The following is a 19,458-nucleotide window of genomic DNA, read 5'->3' as shown; positions in this document are numbered from 1 at the left end:
TTAGGTGTGTTTATGGCTACTTCTTGATTCCGTGACAGATCTGAGTAGTTGCAACAGAGGCAATCTGGCCTGCAGACCAAAATCTGTTGTTTGGCTCTGAATAGAAAATGTTTGCCAATCCCTTCTTTAGTTCATCTAGAATTTATTTTGATATAGTGGATAAGTTCATTATCTAATTTCTTTTCAAATGGCTAGTCCATTTTCTCAACACTATCAATTCAACAATGCAATTATGCTACTCTGAAAAAATGCCTCCAAATATGTTCATATCCCAATTCCTAGAACTCGTGAAGGTTTGGCAACAGCAACTTTGCAGGTGTGATTAAGTAAAATATTTTAAAATGGGGAGATTATCCTGGATAATTCAAGTGGGCCCAAGTTAATCACACTGGTCCTTATCAAAGGGATACCGGAGGAGTCAGAGGAGAAGGAGATGCAATGATAGAAGCAGAGAGAGGAGTGAGTGTTTGAAGATGAAGGAGGGGCCACAAGCCAAGGGGTATAGGTGGCCACTGGAAGCCAAAAAAGACAAGGAAACAGATTTTCCTCTCAGAGCCTCCAGAAGGAAACAGCTCTGCTTGAATTTTTAGCTCAGTGAATCCAGTTTCAGAATTCTAACATCTAGAATCATGAAACAATACATTTACATTTTTTAAAGACATTAATTTTGTGGTTAATGTGTTCAATCATTAGGAAACTAATACATTCCTTTATCATACGCTAATTTCTTATTTGATAGAGATACAAATAACTGTCTTTTATAAATAAAGAGCTTTTAACAACAAATTTAAGTTCTGGTGTTGGGTGTGAATAGACATATCAGTGCAGTTAATGCAAATAACCAACATGAATTTATGTGGGGAGTGCTTGGGTGTGTTCACAGTGCTGTGTTCACAGGGGAGAGAGATTATTCTTTATTTTTTTGAGTTTTCTCCAATCTTCACCTCATTAGTAATCACAGAAATGCAAAGTAAAGTAAAAGTGATTTTTTTTCCCTTAACAATCAATTTGGTCGATATTAAAAAGAAGTAGAATGTCTGAGGGATGGGCATTCATATATACTGCTAGTGTGCATAGAGCATGTACAGTCTTTCTGTGAGACAATTTGGTAATAAAATCAAACAGCTTAAAACTAGGCATTTGCCTTGATATGGCAATGTCACTTTTAGGAATTTAAAGTAGTGAAATGATCATGAGTATGCCTAAAAATTATGCTCAAGAATGGTCACATCTGCACTGTTTATAAAAGGGAAATATTGAGAAAAAACTGAATATGAAAAAATAATGGGTTAGTATTTAAAACAGACATTTAAAAAGTGATATACTATGATATTATCATGATATTACACAGTATATAATACAGATGAAAGATGCTCCTACTCTATTAAGTGAGAAAATTTATCAAAATGATATGTACAGAATTATTATAGAATTTTTGTTTATACATATATGAAATGTCAACATACAAATATAGGGAAAGGATAGAAAAGATATATATTAATCTGTTGTAATAATTGGTGATGAATGCCTTTATTGTCATCTTGCTTCTCTGTATTTTTATGTTAAACATTACACATTTATTGGTTTTCTAAAAGAAACAATGTCATTAAAAATTAGCTCTTTCTTCACTGTTACTCCATTCCATAGCATAATCCATAGTAATGATTATCAAAACAATTGTCTAGAAATATATCTGGGTTTTTATATATATAATATATTTGACCATGAATAGAAGTGGGTGTTAAAGATAAGTGCAGAAGCCTTTAGCTCTGACCAATGGATCTTGCTCCTCTGTCTAAAGAACTTTCCACACTATTCTGTAGGGCCTAGGAGGCTCATTGTTCAACTGACCTGAAATCCTCACAGGAGCTGGGAACAGTGCTCTAGATATTTCCACTTATCTTACATTATATGATTTCCTTGGTATTTTGAACTTTATCCTTTGATTCTTCTCAGTCACTTTTAAATCGTAGCACCAACAGTAAAGCTCAGATTGGTTAAAAACAAAAGTTAGCCTTTCTTTCATAGCTCTAGAAAAGGCCTTCAATCAGAGTAGGGCTCATTGCACCATCCAGGTAACCTTGGTCAGCCTTGATCTAAACCTTTCTGCCAAATGAATGGCAGAATTCTTAGCACTGGGGGCAGATGTAGTCCCAGGTCTCATTCATTGCAGTGCAGAAATGTTTGCTGACCAGCTGTGGGTGAAGCCCGTTGGTCTGCGTCTATACAGGATGCCTTAGCCAGTACCACTGGAGATTACACCAAGGCTGCAGAAGGCTTTCAGTGCACACACAGAGTTAAGCTTGCTCAGGATTCCCCTGCCAGGGTTTGCCTTCATCCAAGAGAGAAATCACAGCAAATGTTTCTCAAGGGCAGGGAGAAATGTACCTGCAAAATGCTTCATTCCATCTCTTTGGTCTGCCAGATAGTCTTGTTTTAATGCTAATATCACAGTCTTCTAAATAAAAGGGATCTCCTCTAATTCACAAATAGTTTGATTTCAAAGAATTCTCTTCTAAGTTGGTTGTTTGCAATTTGGAATGCATTTGTTCAAAGTTGGTTGAGATTAACACATACACATTACTATATGTAAAATAGGTAATCAACAAGGACCTACTGTATAGCACAGGGAACTCCACTCACTATTTTGTAATAACCTTTAAAAGAAAATAATCTGAATATGGATATGTATATATGTATAACTGAGTCACTGCGCTGTACACCTGAAACTAACACACTATTGTAAATCAACTTTACTCCAGTTTTAAAAAGTGCTGATAAACCTTGTGGTTAATGACCCCTCTTGGGTGGGTCCTGCTCACCTTTCCAGGCGCATCCCCACTGCACCTCCTCAGGTCCCCTTCCCTGCCATGCACCTGCGTTCTGGCCTTGCCTCTTCTATGGCGGTTATTTGCATGTGTCATGTTACTCCTCACCACTGAATACATCTTCGCTGCCTTTGCCTGGAGGGCTCTGCCCATTTTGTTCTCTGCTCAACTGTGGCTTATCCTTCAAGACCCAGCTCTGTTATCACGTGTTCTGAGAAGCATTCCTGGAAACAACCCCCTCCTCTGTGTGAGTGAGGTGCTCCATATCTCTTCATTGGTGGACCCCGAGTGTCCTTCTGTCTTAGCACTTAACAGAGTACATTTATGACTTTTTGTGTATTTCCTGTACTGTTTACGGACACTGGAAGACAGTGACTCTGTTCCCTTTATGTCTTTCTTCCCAGTGCTTCACAGATGTTCATCTACACCAAAGAAAAAATAGCATTCATTGTTTTGCTGTGGATAATGGTGAAGCTGCATACAGAAATAGGGAAAATAATTTGCATATATTTGAGAAAAACATTTCTAGTCCTTTTGTGAGTTTCTTTCTGTTTCTATTATGTTGTGAACATGATTTTCATGAAATGATTCTTTCCTCCCTCCCTCCTCTTTTCCCTCCCTTTCTTTTTTTCTTCTCTCTCTCTCCCTCCTCACCCATTCCCTTACTGATTTGGAAAGGTCTTGGCAGTTATTCACTTGGAATAAATTGAAAGATTGAAGTCCTACAAAACAAACAGAAGATAATTAGTGATTTTAAAGTGTGTTAACCCACAATGATGATTTTCTTTCTTTCCATGCCTGTTTGGCAGGATGCTTGTCTGGGCCAGTGTAATTATGGATGAATGTGCTGAAGTGCTTGAACAATAATTTGTAGGAAATACAATTTTGAGTAGAAGTCATTAGTGGGAATAAATGAATAACTTGTTGGTTAACAGGTCAATGTTGAAAACCCAAATAGGTTAAACATTGTATTAACTTATGAGTCAAGAGAACAATCTTTTTTTCTGTAAGCATATGCATAAAATTATTGAGCTTTTTAAACTGTATTTTTATATATTTTTTGATTTGTGGTAAGAAAGGAAGAGGGCCACCTGACCTGAGTTTCTGAAGAAGGACTTCTTCTCAAAATTCTGTAGTGACCTATATGGGAAAATAATCTAAAAAGAGTACAAATGTGTATGTGTGCATGTGTGCAAAATTGCCTCAGTCGTGTCTGACTCTTTGTGACCCTATGGACTGTAGCCTGCCAGGCTCCTCTGTCCATGGGGTTCTCCAGGCAAGAATACTGGAATGGGTTGCCATGCCCTTCTCCAGAGGATCTTCCTGACCCAGGGATCGAAACTGCATCTCCTGTGTTTTCTGCATCGGCAGGCGGGTTCTTTACCGCTGGTGCCACCCGGGAAGCCATGTATTACTAATTCATTTTGCTGTACATCAGAAACTAACATTTTAAATCAACAATACTCCAATAAAAATTAAAGTAGTAAAAAAATCTATCACAAAGAGTTCTGTAAGGTGAAATGACTCACATTTGAAATGTGTACAATGCTGCCTTCATCAGAGAAGTCAGTCAGTGTACAACTTTTAAATAATATTTATAAGATAAAGGATATAATATTTTGCATATCAAAGCTAATTGGGTACAGTTAATATACAGTTATTTCCAGAGGCTAGAATTCCATTATGTGTCCAGTTCTTTGGTTCTGGATTCAGAGGAGCCAGTTTCAGAATTTGGTGCTGACATCTCCTACTGTGTGATTTTGTCTTCCAAGTATTATTTTAACTTCCTAATCAGTACAGTCTGTTAAAAGGACAAAGAAAACAAAACCCAGAAAAGCAACAGTTCTTACTTCAGAGTAACACTGATTAGCACAGGTTGGAATTATTTTAAGTTCTCAATAATGTTCGTGTTATTTTTCAGCTTTTTACATACTGGATATTATATATTTATTGAGGTACATTTCTGATGGAAGTTTGTAGGTGGTTGTCTGGATGGCAATAATCAAAATAGTTTAAATCCCTATGAGTTGAGTGCTAATCAGACTGTGCTAGAAATTGTGACATTTGTAAAAGAGACATGATGGAAGGCCTTGCATTCAAGGTAGGGAGAGAGATATATGTACTGTAACAATTACAGAATAACTTGATATGAAATATGTGGTGCTGACTATAGGTTGCATCACTCAAGTTTCTCCAGGCTGCCTGAACCCTTTCAGCCCGTGATATCTGAGTAGTGATAACAAAGAATATTTCTGCCTGCTTTGACTCTCACAGAACCTCCAGCCCTTCGTCTCTGCCTGCTTGATACAGGTGTTCTCATGACAGGTATCATCAACTAGTCCATTTTCCTTCTATTTTGGTTTTCTTGATCATTGTCTTCCCTTCAGGAAGGTCCTGGGGCTTCCCTGCTGCCATTGTGTTGGGCACCTGCCACGGAAATACTGAGCACAGGGTACCAAGGGTGCAGGCTTTCATTGCTGCCCAAGTGGGCCAACCCCCAGGTGTGGAAATGTGCTGTGTTCCATGATGGAACCAAAGGCCACTAGCTTTGTCACTTGGGGTGCCTCCTGACCATCTGATTGCCGAAACTTTGGGGTGCTTGCTTCTCCATGTTTCGGTCATGATTTTTTCCTCCTTCAGTACTTATTGAACACTTATACAGAAGACACTGAGATAGACATGACATGTGCTACTATGACACTGTGCAGATATAGTATAACTTCTGCTGCCATGTTTAATAGCGGAGATGGAGAACAGCAATAATAGAGGTCAAGCCACATGTGCTAAGGGCCAGAGAGAAGAGGGAGACACTGATATGATAGATGCTGAGTTTGACCTAGTTTGGAAGTCTCAGAGACTTCTCTGAAGGACCAGGTTGAACATCACTCTGAAGAATGAGGCAGAGTAAATTGATGAAAGAATCCCAAGCAGAGGAGTATCAGGTACAAAGTCCATCTAGAGAGTTCCCTCAGGGTCTTTCTTCAGGTTCAATCATGGGTCCATGAGAGAAAACCCATGTCTGAGGCATACCCCATAGCACCCTTGTCGTCCTTGTCCGTCTCTTCCTTTCATGCAGAAGAACTCAATCAGATGACCCACAGACCAGCCAGACATGCCTTGGCATGCCTAGTCCCAGATGTACACAGGCCTTTTACTCAATAAGAACCGCCCTATCACTGTGGGCCTATAGGAGTCAGTGGACATCAGCATGGGCTGAAACGCCTCCTGAAGTCCAATGGAAGAGGTGAGGCTTGAGCTACTCTTAGAACAAGTTGGGTGAAGAAGTCTGGATACCTGGTGGAAGGGACAGGACAGGGGCAAAGGGATAGAGAGAGTCAGGGATGATCTTGTTAAATGAGAAGAGACTTGACTTCCTGGAATGGAGAGTTTATTAAGAGTCAGAGATGATAAAGTGGAGTTTGGTTATGGAGACTCTTGAAGGTCCAGAAGGGAATTCGCGAATTTGTTGCTGAGTACTGTAGGCAGATCATTGTTGTTGTTGCTCAGTCACTCAGTTGTGTCTGACTCTGCAACCCCATGGACTGCAGCAGGCCAGGCTCCTCAGTCTTTCACTATCTCCTGGAGTTTGCTTAAACTCATGTCCACTGAGTCAATGATGCCATCTCCTGGAACTTGCTCAAACTCATGTCCATTGAGTCAGTGATGCTATCTAGCCATTTCATCTTATCCCATCCTCTATCTAGCCACCCTCTTCTCCTTTTGCCTTCAATCTTTCCAAGCATCAGGGCCTTTTCCAGTGAGTTGGCTCTTTGCCTCAGGTGGTCAAAGTATTGGAGCTTCAGCTTTAGTTTCAGCATCAGTCCTTCCATTGAATATTTGGGGTTGATTTCCTTTAGGATTGACTGGTTTGATCTTCTTGCTGTCCAAGTGTTTCTCAAGAGTCTTCTCCAGCACTACAGTTTTAAAGCATCAATTCTTCAGCACTCAGCCTTCTTTATGGTCCAGCTCTCACATCCGTAGATGACTACTGGGAAAACCATAGTTTTGAGTATATAGGCCTTTGTTGCAAAGTAATGTCTCTGCTTTTTTAATGTGTCATCTAGGCTTGTCACCCTGCTTATTTAACTTATATGCAGAGTACATTATGAGAAATGCTGGGCTGGAAGAAGCACAAGCTGGAATCAAGATTGCTGGGAGAAATATCAATAACCTCAGATATGCAAATGACACCACCCTTATGGCAGAAAGTGAAGAGGAACTAAAAAGCCTCTTGATGAAAGTGAAAGAGGAGAGTGAAAAAGTTGGCTTAAAGCTCAACATTCAGAAAACTAAGATCATGGCATGTGGTCCCATCACTTCATGGGAAGTAGATGGGGAAACAGTGGAAACAGTGTCAGACTTTATTTTGGGGGTCTCCAAAATCACTGCAGATGGTGACTGCAGCCATGAAATTAAAAGACACTTACTCCTTGGAAGGAAAGTTATGACCAACCTAGATAGCATATTGAAAAGCAGAGACATTACTTTGCCAACAAAGGTCCATCTAGTCAAGGCTATGGTTTTTCCAGTGGTCATGTATGGATGTGAGAGTTGGCTGAGCACTGAAGGATTGATGCTTTTGGACTGTGGTGTTGGAGAAGACTCTTGAGAGTCCCTTGGACTGCAAGGAGATCCAACCAGTCCATTCTGAAGGAGATCAGCCCTGGGTGTTCTTTGGAAGGAATGATGCTAAAGCTGAAACTCCAGAACTTTGGTCACCTCATGTGAAGAGTTGACTCATTGGAAAAGACTCTGATGCTGGGAGAGATTGGGGGCAGGAGGAGAAGGGGATGACAGAGGATGAGATGGCTGGATGGCGTCACCGACTCGATGGACGTTGAGTTTGAGTGAACTCCGGGAGTTGGTGACGGACAGGGAGGCCTGGCGTGCTGCGATTCACAGGGTTGCAAAGAGTCGGACACGACCCAGCGACTGAACTGAACTGAAGGCTTGTCATGGCTTTCTTTACAATGAACGAGTGTCTTTTAATTTCATGGCTACAGTCACCATCAGCAGTGATTTTGGAGCACAAGAAAATAAAATCTATCACTGCTTCCACATTTTCCCCTTCTATTTGTCATGAAGCAATGGGATTGGATACTATGATCTTAGTTTTTTGAATGTTGAGTTTTAAGCCAGCTTTTTCACTCCCTTCTTTCATCCTCATCAAGATCCTCTTTAGCTTGTCTTCACTTGAGGTATCTTAGTAGGCAGATACTGCAGATTAATGAACAAACAAGGGATGTAATTAAAAAAGAACAATGCACAATCGTCATAGGATTAAAAATTGTTTGTAGAAGGTCTAGCTCAGATGATTATTACATTCATTTTGACATTCTCAAGTTTGAGAATATTTGTCTGGGATAGCTCAGTTGGTAAAGAATCTACCTGCAATGCAGGAGATCCTGGTCAGATTCCTGAGTCAGGAAGATCCGCTGGAGAAGGGATAGGCTATTCACTCCAGTATTCTTGAGCTTCTCTTGTGGCTCAGCTGGTAAAGAATCCGCCCACAGTGCAGAAGACCTAGGTTTGATCCCTGGGTTGGGAAGATCCCCTGGAAAAGGGAAAGGCTACCCACTCCAGTATTCTTGCCTGGAGGATTCCATGGACTGTATAGTTCTTGGGGTTGCAAAGAGTCAGACATGACTGAAAGACTTTCACTTGCAAGTTTGAGATGATGGTAATTCATCCAAATATTCATATCTGCTATATAGCTACAAATATGAGGCTTGCACTCATAAAACACCCAGACTGATCTTTTAGTTATACAGATAGAAGTGTGCTATTTTTGTAATGAGAGTGAATACGTTATGAGATAATTTTACTGCTTTCTAGAGGCTCTGTCAACATTTGAAAGGCCTTAAGTTTATGTTAATAGTTAAAAAATCCACTTCAAAATTCCCTGTGAATTTTTCCATTTATTTTGACTTGACTGTTATTTAGAAGAATGCTTAGTTGAAAAATATCTTTGTCGTGCCAAATTTTGGTTCTGACACATGTAGCTGCTTGTTGATAGGTGCATAGTAGGATGCTCTTTGCTTATTGATTATTATGAATTATTATTGATCACAGTGTATAATCATATTTTGCCATCGTATTTTGTCATTGACAGACATTTTTGATGCATGGTAGAGATGTTTCTGTGTAGACTTTGAAGAACAGATCATAGAAATTCACACATATATAAATATGCATATACACTGAAATAGACTTTATTTTATTTATTGTTCCCAAAGGTTAAAACATACAAACAGCAATAAAATTAAAATTATTTTCTTTAGACATGATTTATGTGTTAATTTTCACCTGCTCTGTAATTAGAAATTTTGAACTCTGGGAATTTTTTTTAAGATAAAATTATTGCCCGAGTAAACTTCAGAAATTATATCATTAACCCAGAGACCTTTCTAAGCCTAGAACAACATTGCTGGTACCAGTACCACCGCTCTCCAACATAGACAAATAAATAAGGAGGGAAGTTTAAAATAATTTGAAAATGATTTATTGTTGGCCACCTCTGTAGTTAGAGAGTCAAATATTCTTACTTTAGTTTAACAAGGGAGGACAGGAAGCTGCTGTGAGCTAAAGGTAAATTATGATCAATTGCGAAGGAGGAGGAACTGTACCAAGGAGAGGAGTTGGGAGGAAGCCTTGTGTTTTCTGAGGTACTGCTCCAGATAAAGCCTGGAAAAAAAAAATCTCTGCCTTGACCTTTGTTGGAAAAGGCCAGAGTAAACTACAAGTCTGACTACCTTCTTGAATCTTTGCTGGTTAAGGAGCAGCTTATGGTTTGGGAAGGGTCCGATAGTTGCACTGGAACCTAAAACAAACCCAGTTATTTAAGGTCACACATTCCACTTTTTTTCTGCTCTGCTTAGCCATCCTATCCCTAGATACACCCCATGTTAGAGTAAGAAGGGATTACTTAACACACCAAGACTTAGGTGGATCATTCTCATGGTAATTTTTATTTTTAACTCTACCATCACCATTTGTACAGTGAGTTGAAGTCTTAAGTTTAGAAATTCGTGGTGAACTTATATCTTGGAGGACCTAATAGTCATTGGTTTTAATTTGGAAGAACGAGGTGATAAATTTTATTCTCAAAACAGTGTGATGCAGGGAAGGAAGAGAGAAGACTAAAATATATTGAGGGGTTGTTATGTGGCAAAGTCCACACTACATGTTTCATAGATATTATCTCATCAAATTGTCTTAAACCCCTAGGAGGGAAAGCTTTGCTGCTTCTGCTTTGTAACTGAGGAAAGTGAAACCCACCTCTAAGTATATTATCCAAAGGAACATAGTTAGAATGTGGCAAGACTGTGATTCAGCTATAAATTTATTATGACTTCAACCCTGTGTTTTTCACCCCATACCATTCTCTGTCTTGAATTATTGTCACCATGCAACAGACAGGAAAACTAATACGCAAAAAGTAATATAGTGATATCACCTTTGGTGATAGCACCAATGCTTATAGAACCTGAAGCCTGATTTCCCAGATTCTTCTTTCACTGAAGTCTTTGGCTGAATAACATCACATTCATATTAAGTTTTAAAAATGTCTAAAGGCAAGTTTCCCTTGGACTTGCTTTAGGTTCACTCCCAGAAGTAGTGGTCACCCATCTTCGAGCAGCTGCCAATGCCCATGACACAGTGTTGGCTCTGGAAGATGCTGTCGATTGGCATGCTGGGGATGAAGTCCTTGTCATCAGCGGGATGGGTGCTGAAGATGCCAAGCCTAAGGAAGAGATTGTCACCGTGGAGACTGTGCATAGTACAGACCTCCAGCTGAGGTCACCCTTGAGGTACTGCATGCCAGCTTGGCTCCATTTAGATGGAAGATGAGGTCTTAACTGTGTAGGTGACCAACACAGCTGGTCAAAAGACATTTGTTTGTCTTTCAATAATATCATTTACATTAAATCACAGTAGACATTTTGGCAAGAAAATTACAAAATATGAAATATTTGGAAGATTTAGACTTCTTAAATAAGTTTCTCTTGTAAGACTAGAACTTTTGTCTTTTAGTAGATGGTCACTGCAATAGTCATCATAGTTCCTAATTTTCACATACATGTGGCTATTTTTTACTCTTCTGTGTCTGAGTTTCTAAAGAAATAAAGTCCCAGATGGAGGATTAGGCTAATTTAATGGCTTACTATTCATTATAAGACTTGGAGTGTTATTTTCAGATTTTTTTTTTTTCTTTTCAGATATTCTCACAACTCCACAGAGAAATGGGTGGCTGGAGAGCACCATGTTCTAAAGGTCATGCTGGTTCTACTCAGCAGGAGTATTACCATACAGGGAAATCTCACTGATGAGAGAGTGCAGTTCCTTGCTTCATGCCAGGGGGCCAGTGCTTCAGAAGGTAGAGAACGATTTGTTGAGAAGTCTAATGGGTGAAAAACAATGTTTTTACTATTCAATGATATGTGGTATGGTTGACTTCTTTTAATTAGTGTGTTCCTAATATAGTAAGAAAGTGAAGTTGCTCAGTCGTGCCTGACTCTTTGTGACCCCATGGACAGTAGCCTGCACCAAGCTCCTCCGTCCATAGGATTTTCAAGGCAAGAGTACTGGAGTGGGTTCCCATTCCAGGGAATCTTCCCAACCCAGGGATCGAACCCAGGTCTCTCACACTGTAGACAGATGCTTTACCTTCTGAGCCACCAAGTCCCCTGCAAACAAATGTTATCTTCTGAGAGCATGTTCGTAAGTCCAATTTGTAAGTTCAACCAAGCTGGCCTAGGCACTCAGCTCACACAATCGGCTATATAGTACTGTACTGTAATAGGTTCATAATACATTCCATACAAGTAATACATAAAAAAAGCAAGCAACCACAAAAAAATAAAGAAAACATTCTCAATCTCACAGTAAGGTACCTTGAAAAGTGCAGTAGCACAGTAAAAGAGCTAGCATATAGGGGCTGGCAAGAGCTACTGACTGGAGGAGAGAGAGGACTTGGAAGATGGTAGAGTTGAAGGATCATTAGCAATAGGAGACGGAGGGCAAGCTGCAGTTTCACTCATGCCTGACATTGACAGAATGCACGCTTAAATCTTTGAAAGTTTGAAACTTGAAGGTGTGAATGTAGGGGACCTGCTGTGTTCTGTAGATTTCAGAATGCTCTTGATAAATCATCATTTCCTCTCCTGCCCTCAACCCCCTTGTGAAAGAGATAGGCAACAGTATCTGCTTGAGAAATTAATTATTTCTTTGAGGAAAAGATATTCCTATTATATAATAAAATCTGGAGAGTTGAATTAAATTTTCAGGTCAGAGGTTATAATGAAATTGATTCCCATCCTTCTCTACAATTCTCAGGAAAAGTGCTTAATGCGAGAGTCCGCGATACAGGCAGCACGTTCTAATGAGTTAGACTTGGAAGGCTCTTCCCTCCCCCCACCATTCCCACTTTTGGAGTTTGTTTTCTGAGTGAAACTACCACATACTTTAAGTAAGTGGTTGAAAAAGTCAATCTATCTTCGAGAAGAATAACAGGCACTGAATCACACTGATGTACCTATTAAACATCTATTTCAGGGATGGTTAGTTTAGTAGGTTATGTTTTGGTTTCCCAGGCTGTAGATTATGAGGCTTTCACACGTTGGGAAGACATCATTTTTCAACTTTGGTCCAGAATGGTGTGGGTGTCAAGGATGACTCCCAGGCATGAACTCTGGATGGATGAGGAGGCTATTTATTGAGATGGGAAGGGAAACAGGTTTGGGGGGTGGGAGGGTAGAGATCATGAGTTTAATTTTGTACATGTTGAGATGCCAGGCCAGCATGTGACTGGAGATGTCTGGAGCCTGGAAGAAATGTCAAGTCCGGAGTTAAAGATTTGAGTCATGTCTATGTATAGAGGCCTGTGGGGATAATGTTGGTATATGGTTGGGTAAGAGGGACTTTGACCCTGCCCCCCACCCCCTAGTCATCTAGTTCACAATTGTGTCATTCTGAAAAAAAAAAAAAAGAAGTTTTCATCCAGTGGGTTGGAATGCAGTGACTGCTAAATTTAACATTTCTGCTAAACTGGCATCTGCAGTCAATTACAGACTCTCTTGGTAATTCTCATACAGGTATTCTCAGATAGTATTGTGCAAAACATGGCATTTAATCATGCTCCAAGGGAGATCATGCCTCTGGGTTTGGGCTATTATAAATCTGTTGTCTCCTAATGAAAAAAATAATCCCTAGTTCTACCACAACTCTTATATATGACTAAAAAATTCCAAAAATAAAATAAAATTCATAGACCTTCGTTTGAAAAATAACTTATCATTCACCTCTTCTTTTTATGGAGCTCGAATATGGAAACAACGTAGCCAAAAACCATAACAAGAGGCCTAGACGCTGGAAAATATGGCTCACTGGCATACAATGGTTAAAATGGTGATAAAATGTACAAATACCAAACACCTCTTTATTCACCTCTGATATCACTTTATGGCAAATAGATGGGGAGACAATGGAAACAGTGAGAGACTTTATTCTGGGGGGCTCCAAAATCACTGCAGATGGTGACTGCAGCCATGAAATTAAAAGACACTTGCTCCTTGGAAGAAAAGCTATGACCAACATAGACAGCATATTAAAAAGCAGAGACATTACTTTGCCAACAAAGGTCCATCTAGTCAAAGCTATGGTTTTTCCAGTAGTCATGTATGGATGTGAGTAAGACTGTAAAGAAAGCTCAGTGCCAAAGAATTGATTCTTTTGAACTGTGGTGTTGGAGAAGACTCTTGAGAGTCCCTTGGACTACCAGGAGATCCAACCAGTCCATACTAAAGGAAATCAGTCCTGGAAATTCACTGGAAGGACTGAAGCTGAAGCTTCAATACTTTGGCCACCTGATGCAAAGAACTGACTCATTGGAAAAGACCATGATGCTGGGAAAGATTGAAGGCAGGAGGAGAAGGAGATGACAGAGGATGAGATGGTTGGATGGCATTGCCGACTTGATGGACATGAGTTTGAGTAAGCTCTGGGAATTGGTGATGGACAGGAAGCCTGATGTGCTGCAGTCCATGGGGTTGCAAAGAGTTGAACGTGATTGAGCCACGGAACTGAACTGATATACATTTTCTGAGACTGACAGTAGATGACTATTAGAATGATCCATAATTTTGTATTAGTGGCTCTTCTTCATTGGTTTATTAACCTGGATAATAAAGAGTTAATTCAGAAGATGATTTCTTCTCTATCCTGAGGTTAGTTCACCCTACCAAATGCCATGTGTCCTCACTAGGGCTCTGCTGTGACTGAGGCGTTGGTGTGGGAGTGGCTCAGTCATTTCTCTGGAGTTCTTTTCCATTTCTTTGATGGCATCATTGCTATGTCCCCAAACCATAAAGCAGCAAAATATTGGGAAAACCCCACTGGACAGCAAAGAGATATGATTACATTTAGCGCTCACATGTCTTCTCTTCAATTATCCACCCACCAGAGGGTCATTTTATTGCACACTCCCTCAGGGGGATCTTTTGGATTGTAATAAGCATCTATTTAGGTTGGGTTTATGGGTTCTAGTCAGCCTTTTTGTGCTAATAATTAAGGTGATTGATTTGGGAGCTTCTGGAAATAATAGAGTGAAGGCAACATCATGTTCTAGTTATCAGATGTTTTAATTAATAATCCAAAGGGGAGAATTGAAGTAAAAGGGAAGTAAGGTTATTAAATAAACAGTCAGGGTCTGTCCTTTGTGCCACAGTGCCTTTCATACTGGGAGATTTGATTAGAATCATGCTGTACCTTCTTCTGTGCCCCTTGACTTCATTCTGTGTCTCAGGTGATTTGCAGAACTGTTTGTATTCCAAGAGTGAGAAGATGCTGGGATCCAGGGATTTGGGGGCCAGAGTCATCGTTCAGTCCTTTCCGGAGGAGCCCAGCCGGGTCCAGTTGAAGGGAGTGCAGTTCCGGGACTTGGGACAAGCCTTCCATGAGCATGTGAGCTCCCTGATGCTGGTAGGAGCTATGAGAGGTGAGGAGGCCCAGGCATGATGTCTCATCTTTCTTCTTCTATATTCAAGGCTCTCTTTGCAATGGGGTCCTGGTAGGTGGTATGTGGGAACATGGGGGATTCAGAGATGGGTAACTATACTGTAGATCTATGGTTCAGAGAGTCACTTGGAGAGCTTATTAGAATTCGCACGTAGAGACCCTGTCTCAGACAAATTGTGATCCAAAGTGAGCCTAGAAAAACTGAATTTTTAACCTTCTGATTCTGGAACAAGTAGTCCATGTTTCCTTTTGAGAAATGTCACTATAGGTACAGCAGATGTGGAGGGAACCACACAAATCCATGTTTTGAATCCTGCCACTACAATGTACTGGCTTTGTGACTACAGATAGATTGATATTAAATAGTATAAATTATCAGTCAAGGCTAGTGGAAAGCACTTTGGGAAGATGTCCTAACATAGAGGAATCCCCTGCCTGAGAAAAGTGGGGAGAATGGCTGAGAACCAGGCTCTCTTCCTGGGGAAGCAGACAGAGTGTGCAGACCTTGACCAGACCTGAAGAGACACGAGGGAAGCAGCAGACATCCAAGGCAGGTGGGGACAAGTAGATAAAAAGATCAGAATCAGAAAAGAAGAACATGGCCAGATGTACTGATAAAGGCTCTGAAATCAAAGTTGGAGGGGTGTAGGAGCATCTAGGGTGAAATTCCAATGCCAGAGTCTGATACACGGAGTTGAGAGATGGGTACAGATGCTGAGCGATGAGGACAGCAGCCCTGTCACAGTTACGCTCCCCTGCCCTCAGCACCTCAACACCCACACAGCCAAGCTCCAGAAGTCAATGCCTGACAAAGCACATCAGGGCATATGGGAGGTTCAATGGGGCTTGAAAAGTGCTAGAATTACAGCAGGCATTGACAAAGTAATCCATGAGGTCACTGAAGGCAGGATCCTGGCTAGCAGCATTTTTTTCTCACTTTAAATTATCTGCTTGCCAAGAATACCTCTCCTAATTTTCTAAGATCTTTTCCACCTTATTTGTTTCTACACTCGTTAGGGGGATGGGTCCCTCACATGGTTCTTTCCCAAGTACATTAGGATGATCAGAATCTTTGTACCCTTCTTTCTGGTTCTTCGGTCTCCTGGTGCTTATAATGCTGAGGAATATTTGATGTGGGTCAGTTCCAGTAGAAGTGAGGGGAGCAGTCACATAGGAGTTATCAATTGAACATAATCAACAGCTCCCCATCAAAAATGTACTCAGTCTGCCTCCTCAACCTCTGCTTTAGAGTACCTGCACATTTATTTATTTATATATTTATTAGGTTTTATTTGAAAAATGGTTCAGTGCTTGGACTTCCCTGGTGACTCAGATGGTAAAGAATCCGCCAGTAATGCAAGAGACCCTGGTTTGATCCCTGGGTTGGGAAGGTCTCCTGCAGAAGGGAATGGCTACCCACTCCAGTATTCTTGCCTTGAGAATTCTGTGGACAGAGGAGCCTGCGGGGCTACGGTCCATGGGGTTGCAAGTTGGACAGGATTGAGCGGCTAACACTTTCACTTTCACTTTTCAGTGCTTAACCAAAGTTTGAAATCCATTGAATTAATACATTATCCCCTGTAGGTCTCTGTTAAAATGCAAATGTGTTTCCTGGGAGGGGGAAACCCATTAACCCAGAGGTTAGAAACTTCTGGCATGCTTGCCAAAGAATCCTTTATTGTTTCATGCCCTACAGGCTCTCATAACCTGTGTGGCCAGCTTGTCCTCAGTCAAGGGAGTTAGAAGGTGTTGGAATCTTTGCTTGGTGTTTCCTTTAGAGGTTTACGGTTCCCTGAACTCATCCACTATAGCTCTGTTAACACATTAGTCCTTACTGGTTGTTCAGATGTACCATTGTATTCTGAGGGGCAAGCAGTGATGTTGTGGTGGAGACCTGGTCAGGAAAAGTCTGCAGCAGGCAGTGTTTCCTACAAGAGTGGATGTGGATGCGCTAACTTATTAGTGAGTGATGTGAAGTCATCTGGTGCTGGGATCAAGGCGAATCTATAGACCTTGTGTTTATGGAGACACTGTAGTTGAGATTTTTCTGCTGCTGCTGCTGCTGCTAAGTCACTTCAGTCGTGTCCAACTCTGTGCGACCCCATAGACGACAGCCCAGCAGGCTCCCCCGTCCCTGGGATTCTCCAGGCAAGAACACTGGAGTGTGTTGCCATTTCCTTCTCCGATGTATGAAAGTGAAAAGTGAAAGTGAAGTCCCTCAGTCGTGTCCGACCCTCAGTGACCCCATGGACTGCAGCCTACCAGGCTCCTCCGTCCATGGGATTTTCCAGGCAGGAGTCCTGGAGTGGGGTGCCATTGCCTTCTCCATGAGATTTTTCTAGATAGTCCCAAGGTCAAAGGTCAAATCATTACATAAACCAAAGCCATTTTTCTAATACTTCAAACATTTGGTATCGATATAATCTCTCTCCCTGTCTGGAAATAATACAAAGCTTCTTTTTCAGGATTTATAATTTTATTATCCAAATAAAACATTTTAATTATTTTAATGTGTTTTCTTCATCAGACTCAAGATACACAAATGCAGAATTTACTTAGTTTTATTCATCTTACACCTCTGGCACAAGACATAATTCCTGAAATATATAGTTGATATTCAGTAAATAGTTGTTCATTAATTGATTCAGTCCACATGTATCGATTTGGGAGGTCATAAAATATGTTCATGGAGCCAGTGTAATGATTTTCTTAAATGTCAGTTTCTCTTAGCACAGTAGAAGATATTTCCCCTCCAGTTCAACAAACCACCATATTCAAATGTGAGAGTTCTGGTCCTCAGACTGATCTGTAGCTTTACTTACAATTTGGATAAATCAGGAATTTGGGATTAACAGATTCACACTGCTATATGTGAAATAGATAAACAGCAAGGACCTATTTATTGTATAGCACAAGGAACTGTGTTCAATATTTTGTAATAATCTATCATGGAAAAGTTTATGAAAGGGAATATGTATATATACACATATATATATACATATATACTCATATGTATGTATAACTGAATTACTTTGCTGTATACCTGAAATATCGTAAATCAACTATACTTCAATTAAAAGAATAACTTCATAGCTCAAGATATAACGACTACCTCTCCTCATGCTGGATGCAGTTTTCAGAGGTCAGAATTGGTCTGTAAGCCTTAGCTGTTTGTTTCTTGAGCTGCTGTCCATTACACTGTGATGAGAAGTGGAAGTGAAATCTCTCAGTCGTGTCCGACTCTTTGCGACCCCATGGACTGTAGCCCACCAGGCTCCTCTGTCCATGGGATTTTCCAGGCAAGAATACTGGAGTGGGTTGCCATTTCCTTCTCCAGGAGATCTTCCCGACCCAGGGATTGAACCCGGGTCTCCCACATTGTAGGCAGACGCTTTACTGTCTGAGCCACCAGGGAAGTCCAGAGAGTAGATACCAAAGATGGCGGCCACCAGGACATCTTGAGAGCCATGCATTCCTCGTGGTTTGGCCATGTTCTCTCTTTCTTAGATGGTTTTCTTTTCTGATGTGTGGCCCTTGGATTCCACTATGGTGATCTTTGGTGTCTTTAAGATACATTGGTCTAAGCTGCCTGTTTTTAAATTTCTGCTGCCAACTCCTTATTTCTTGAATTTTATTATTGTGTGGAAGAATGTTCGTAGTTATATTCTAGCAGCATTTGGGGATGATCAACAGAATGTGAGGAGCCTTTGAGATTCCCTACTGTTTACCGTCCTCTTTGTCGTTCAGGTTCCTACGTGCAGGGTTGCACAGTGCGGCGGTCCTTCAGCAGAGGCCTCAGCATGTCCCAGACCTCAGGCCTGAAGGTGGACAGTAATGTGTTCTATGATATTTCAGGCCATGCACTGCTGGTGGGTAAGTGAAATCGGCTTGTTTAACTTCGACATTCTGGTGGAGGACACGTTATTTTTTAAAAAAGAATTATTGTTCCCAGATTTGAATTTCCAATTTGTAAAAACTTTAGTCTCTGATCTTTAGAAATAGGCTGTAGTTAAAAATTCTAGTTGTAAATTCAGTCTTTAATTAGCTTACTAAGCTTTACCCATAGGAAATTGATTTTTATTTTTTGTTTCTTTAAATTTATTTTAAAAATTTTATGGAAGTATAGTTGGCTTATAATGCTGGGTTAATTTCTGCTATACAGCAAAATGGTTCAGTTATGCACATATATATATATGTATATATTCTTTTTTCATTTTCTTTTCCATTGTGGTTTATCACAAGATATTGAGTATAGTTCTCTGTGCTCTGTAGTAGGACCTTGTTTATCCATCCTCTGTATAATGGTTTGCATCTGCTAATCCCCAACTCCAAATCCTTCCCTCTCCTACCCCACTACCCCCCTGGCAACCACAAGTCTGTTCTCCATATCTGTGAGTCTGTCTCTCAGGAAACTGATTTTTAAAGATAGACATTTCAGTTCATGTTAATCAATATACAATAAATATAAAATTTATTGTCAGCAATTTCAACAGTAATTCAAAGTCACATAAATATGTCTTTGTGCAGCTTCATGAAGCATCAAACCTGGATGTTGAACAAGGAATTAAACATTTTTGAATCCTGTTCTTCACCACTTCTGTGGCTTGTCGAAGAA

The 19,458-nt window shown here is 40.4% G+C and overlaps 1 protein-coding gene across 4 annotated transcripts in view; it reads left to right on the top strand.

Annotated features, from left to right (window-relative positions):
• The window catches only part of PKHD1 (PKHD1 ciliary IPT domain containing fibrocystin/polyductin), a 443,703-nt gene that overhangs the window by 166,415 nt on the left and 257,830 nt on the right, over positions 1-19,458 (top strand). For all 4 annotated transcript variants that reach the window (XM_061398409.1, XM_061398410.1, XM_061398408.1 and 1 more), the window contains exons 38-41: positions 10,429-10,639; positions 11,048-11,205; positions 14,632-14,823; positions 18,591-18,716. In XM_061398409.1, coding sequence (XP_061254393.1) covers positions 10,429-10,639; positions 11,048-11,205; positions 14,632-14,823; positions 18,591-18,716 — 687 coding nt within the window. The remainder of the gene's footprint in view (positions 1-10,428; positions 10,640-11,047; positions 11,206-14,631; positions 14,824-18,590; positions 18,717-19,458) is intronic.

This window comes from Bos javanicus, chromosome 23 (assembly GCF_032452875.1).
Source record: "Bos javanicus breed banteng chromosome 23, ARS-OSU_banteng_1.0, whole genome shotgun sequence".
In the NCBI taxonomy this organism is placed as follows: Eukaryota; Metazoa; Chordata; class Mammalia; order Artiodactyla; family Bovidae; genus Bos; species Bos javanicus.
The sequence above is the reverse complement of the archived record's forward strand: the minus strand, read 5'-3'. Positions and strand labels throughout refer to the sequence as shown.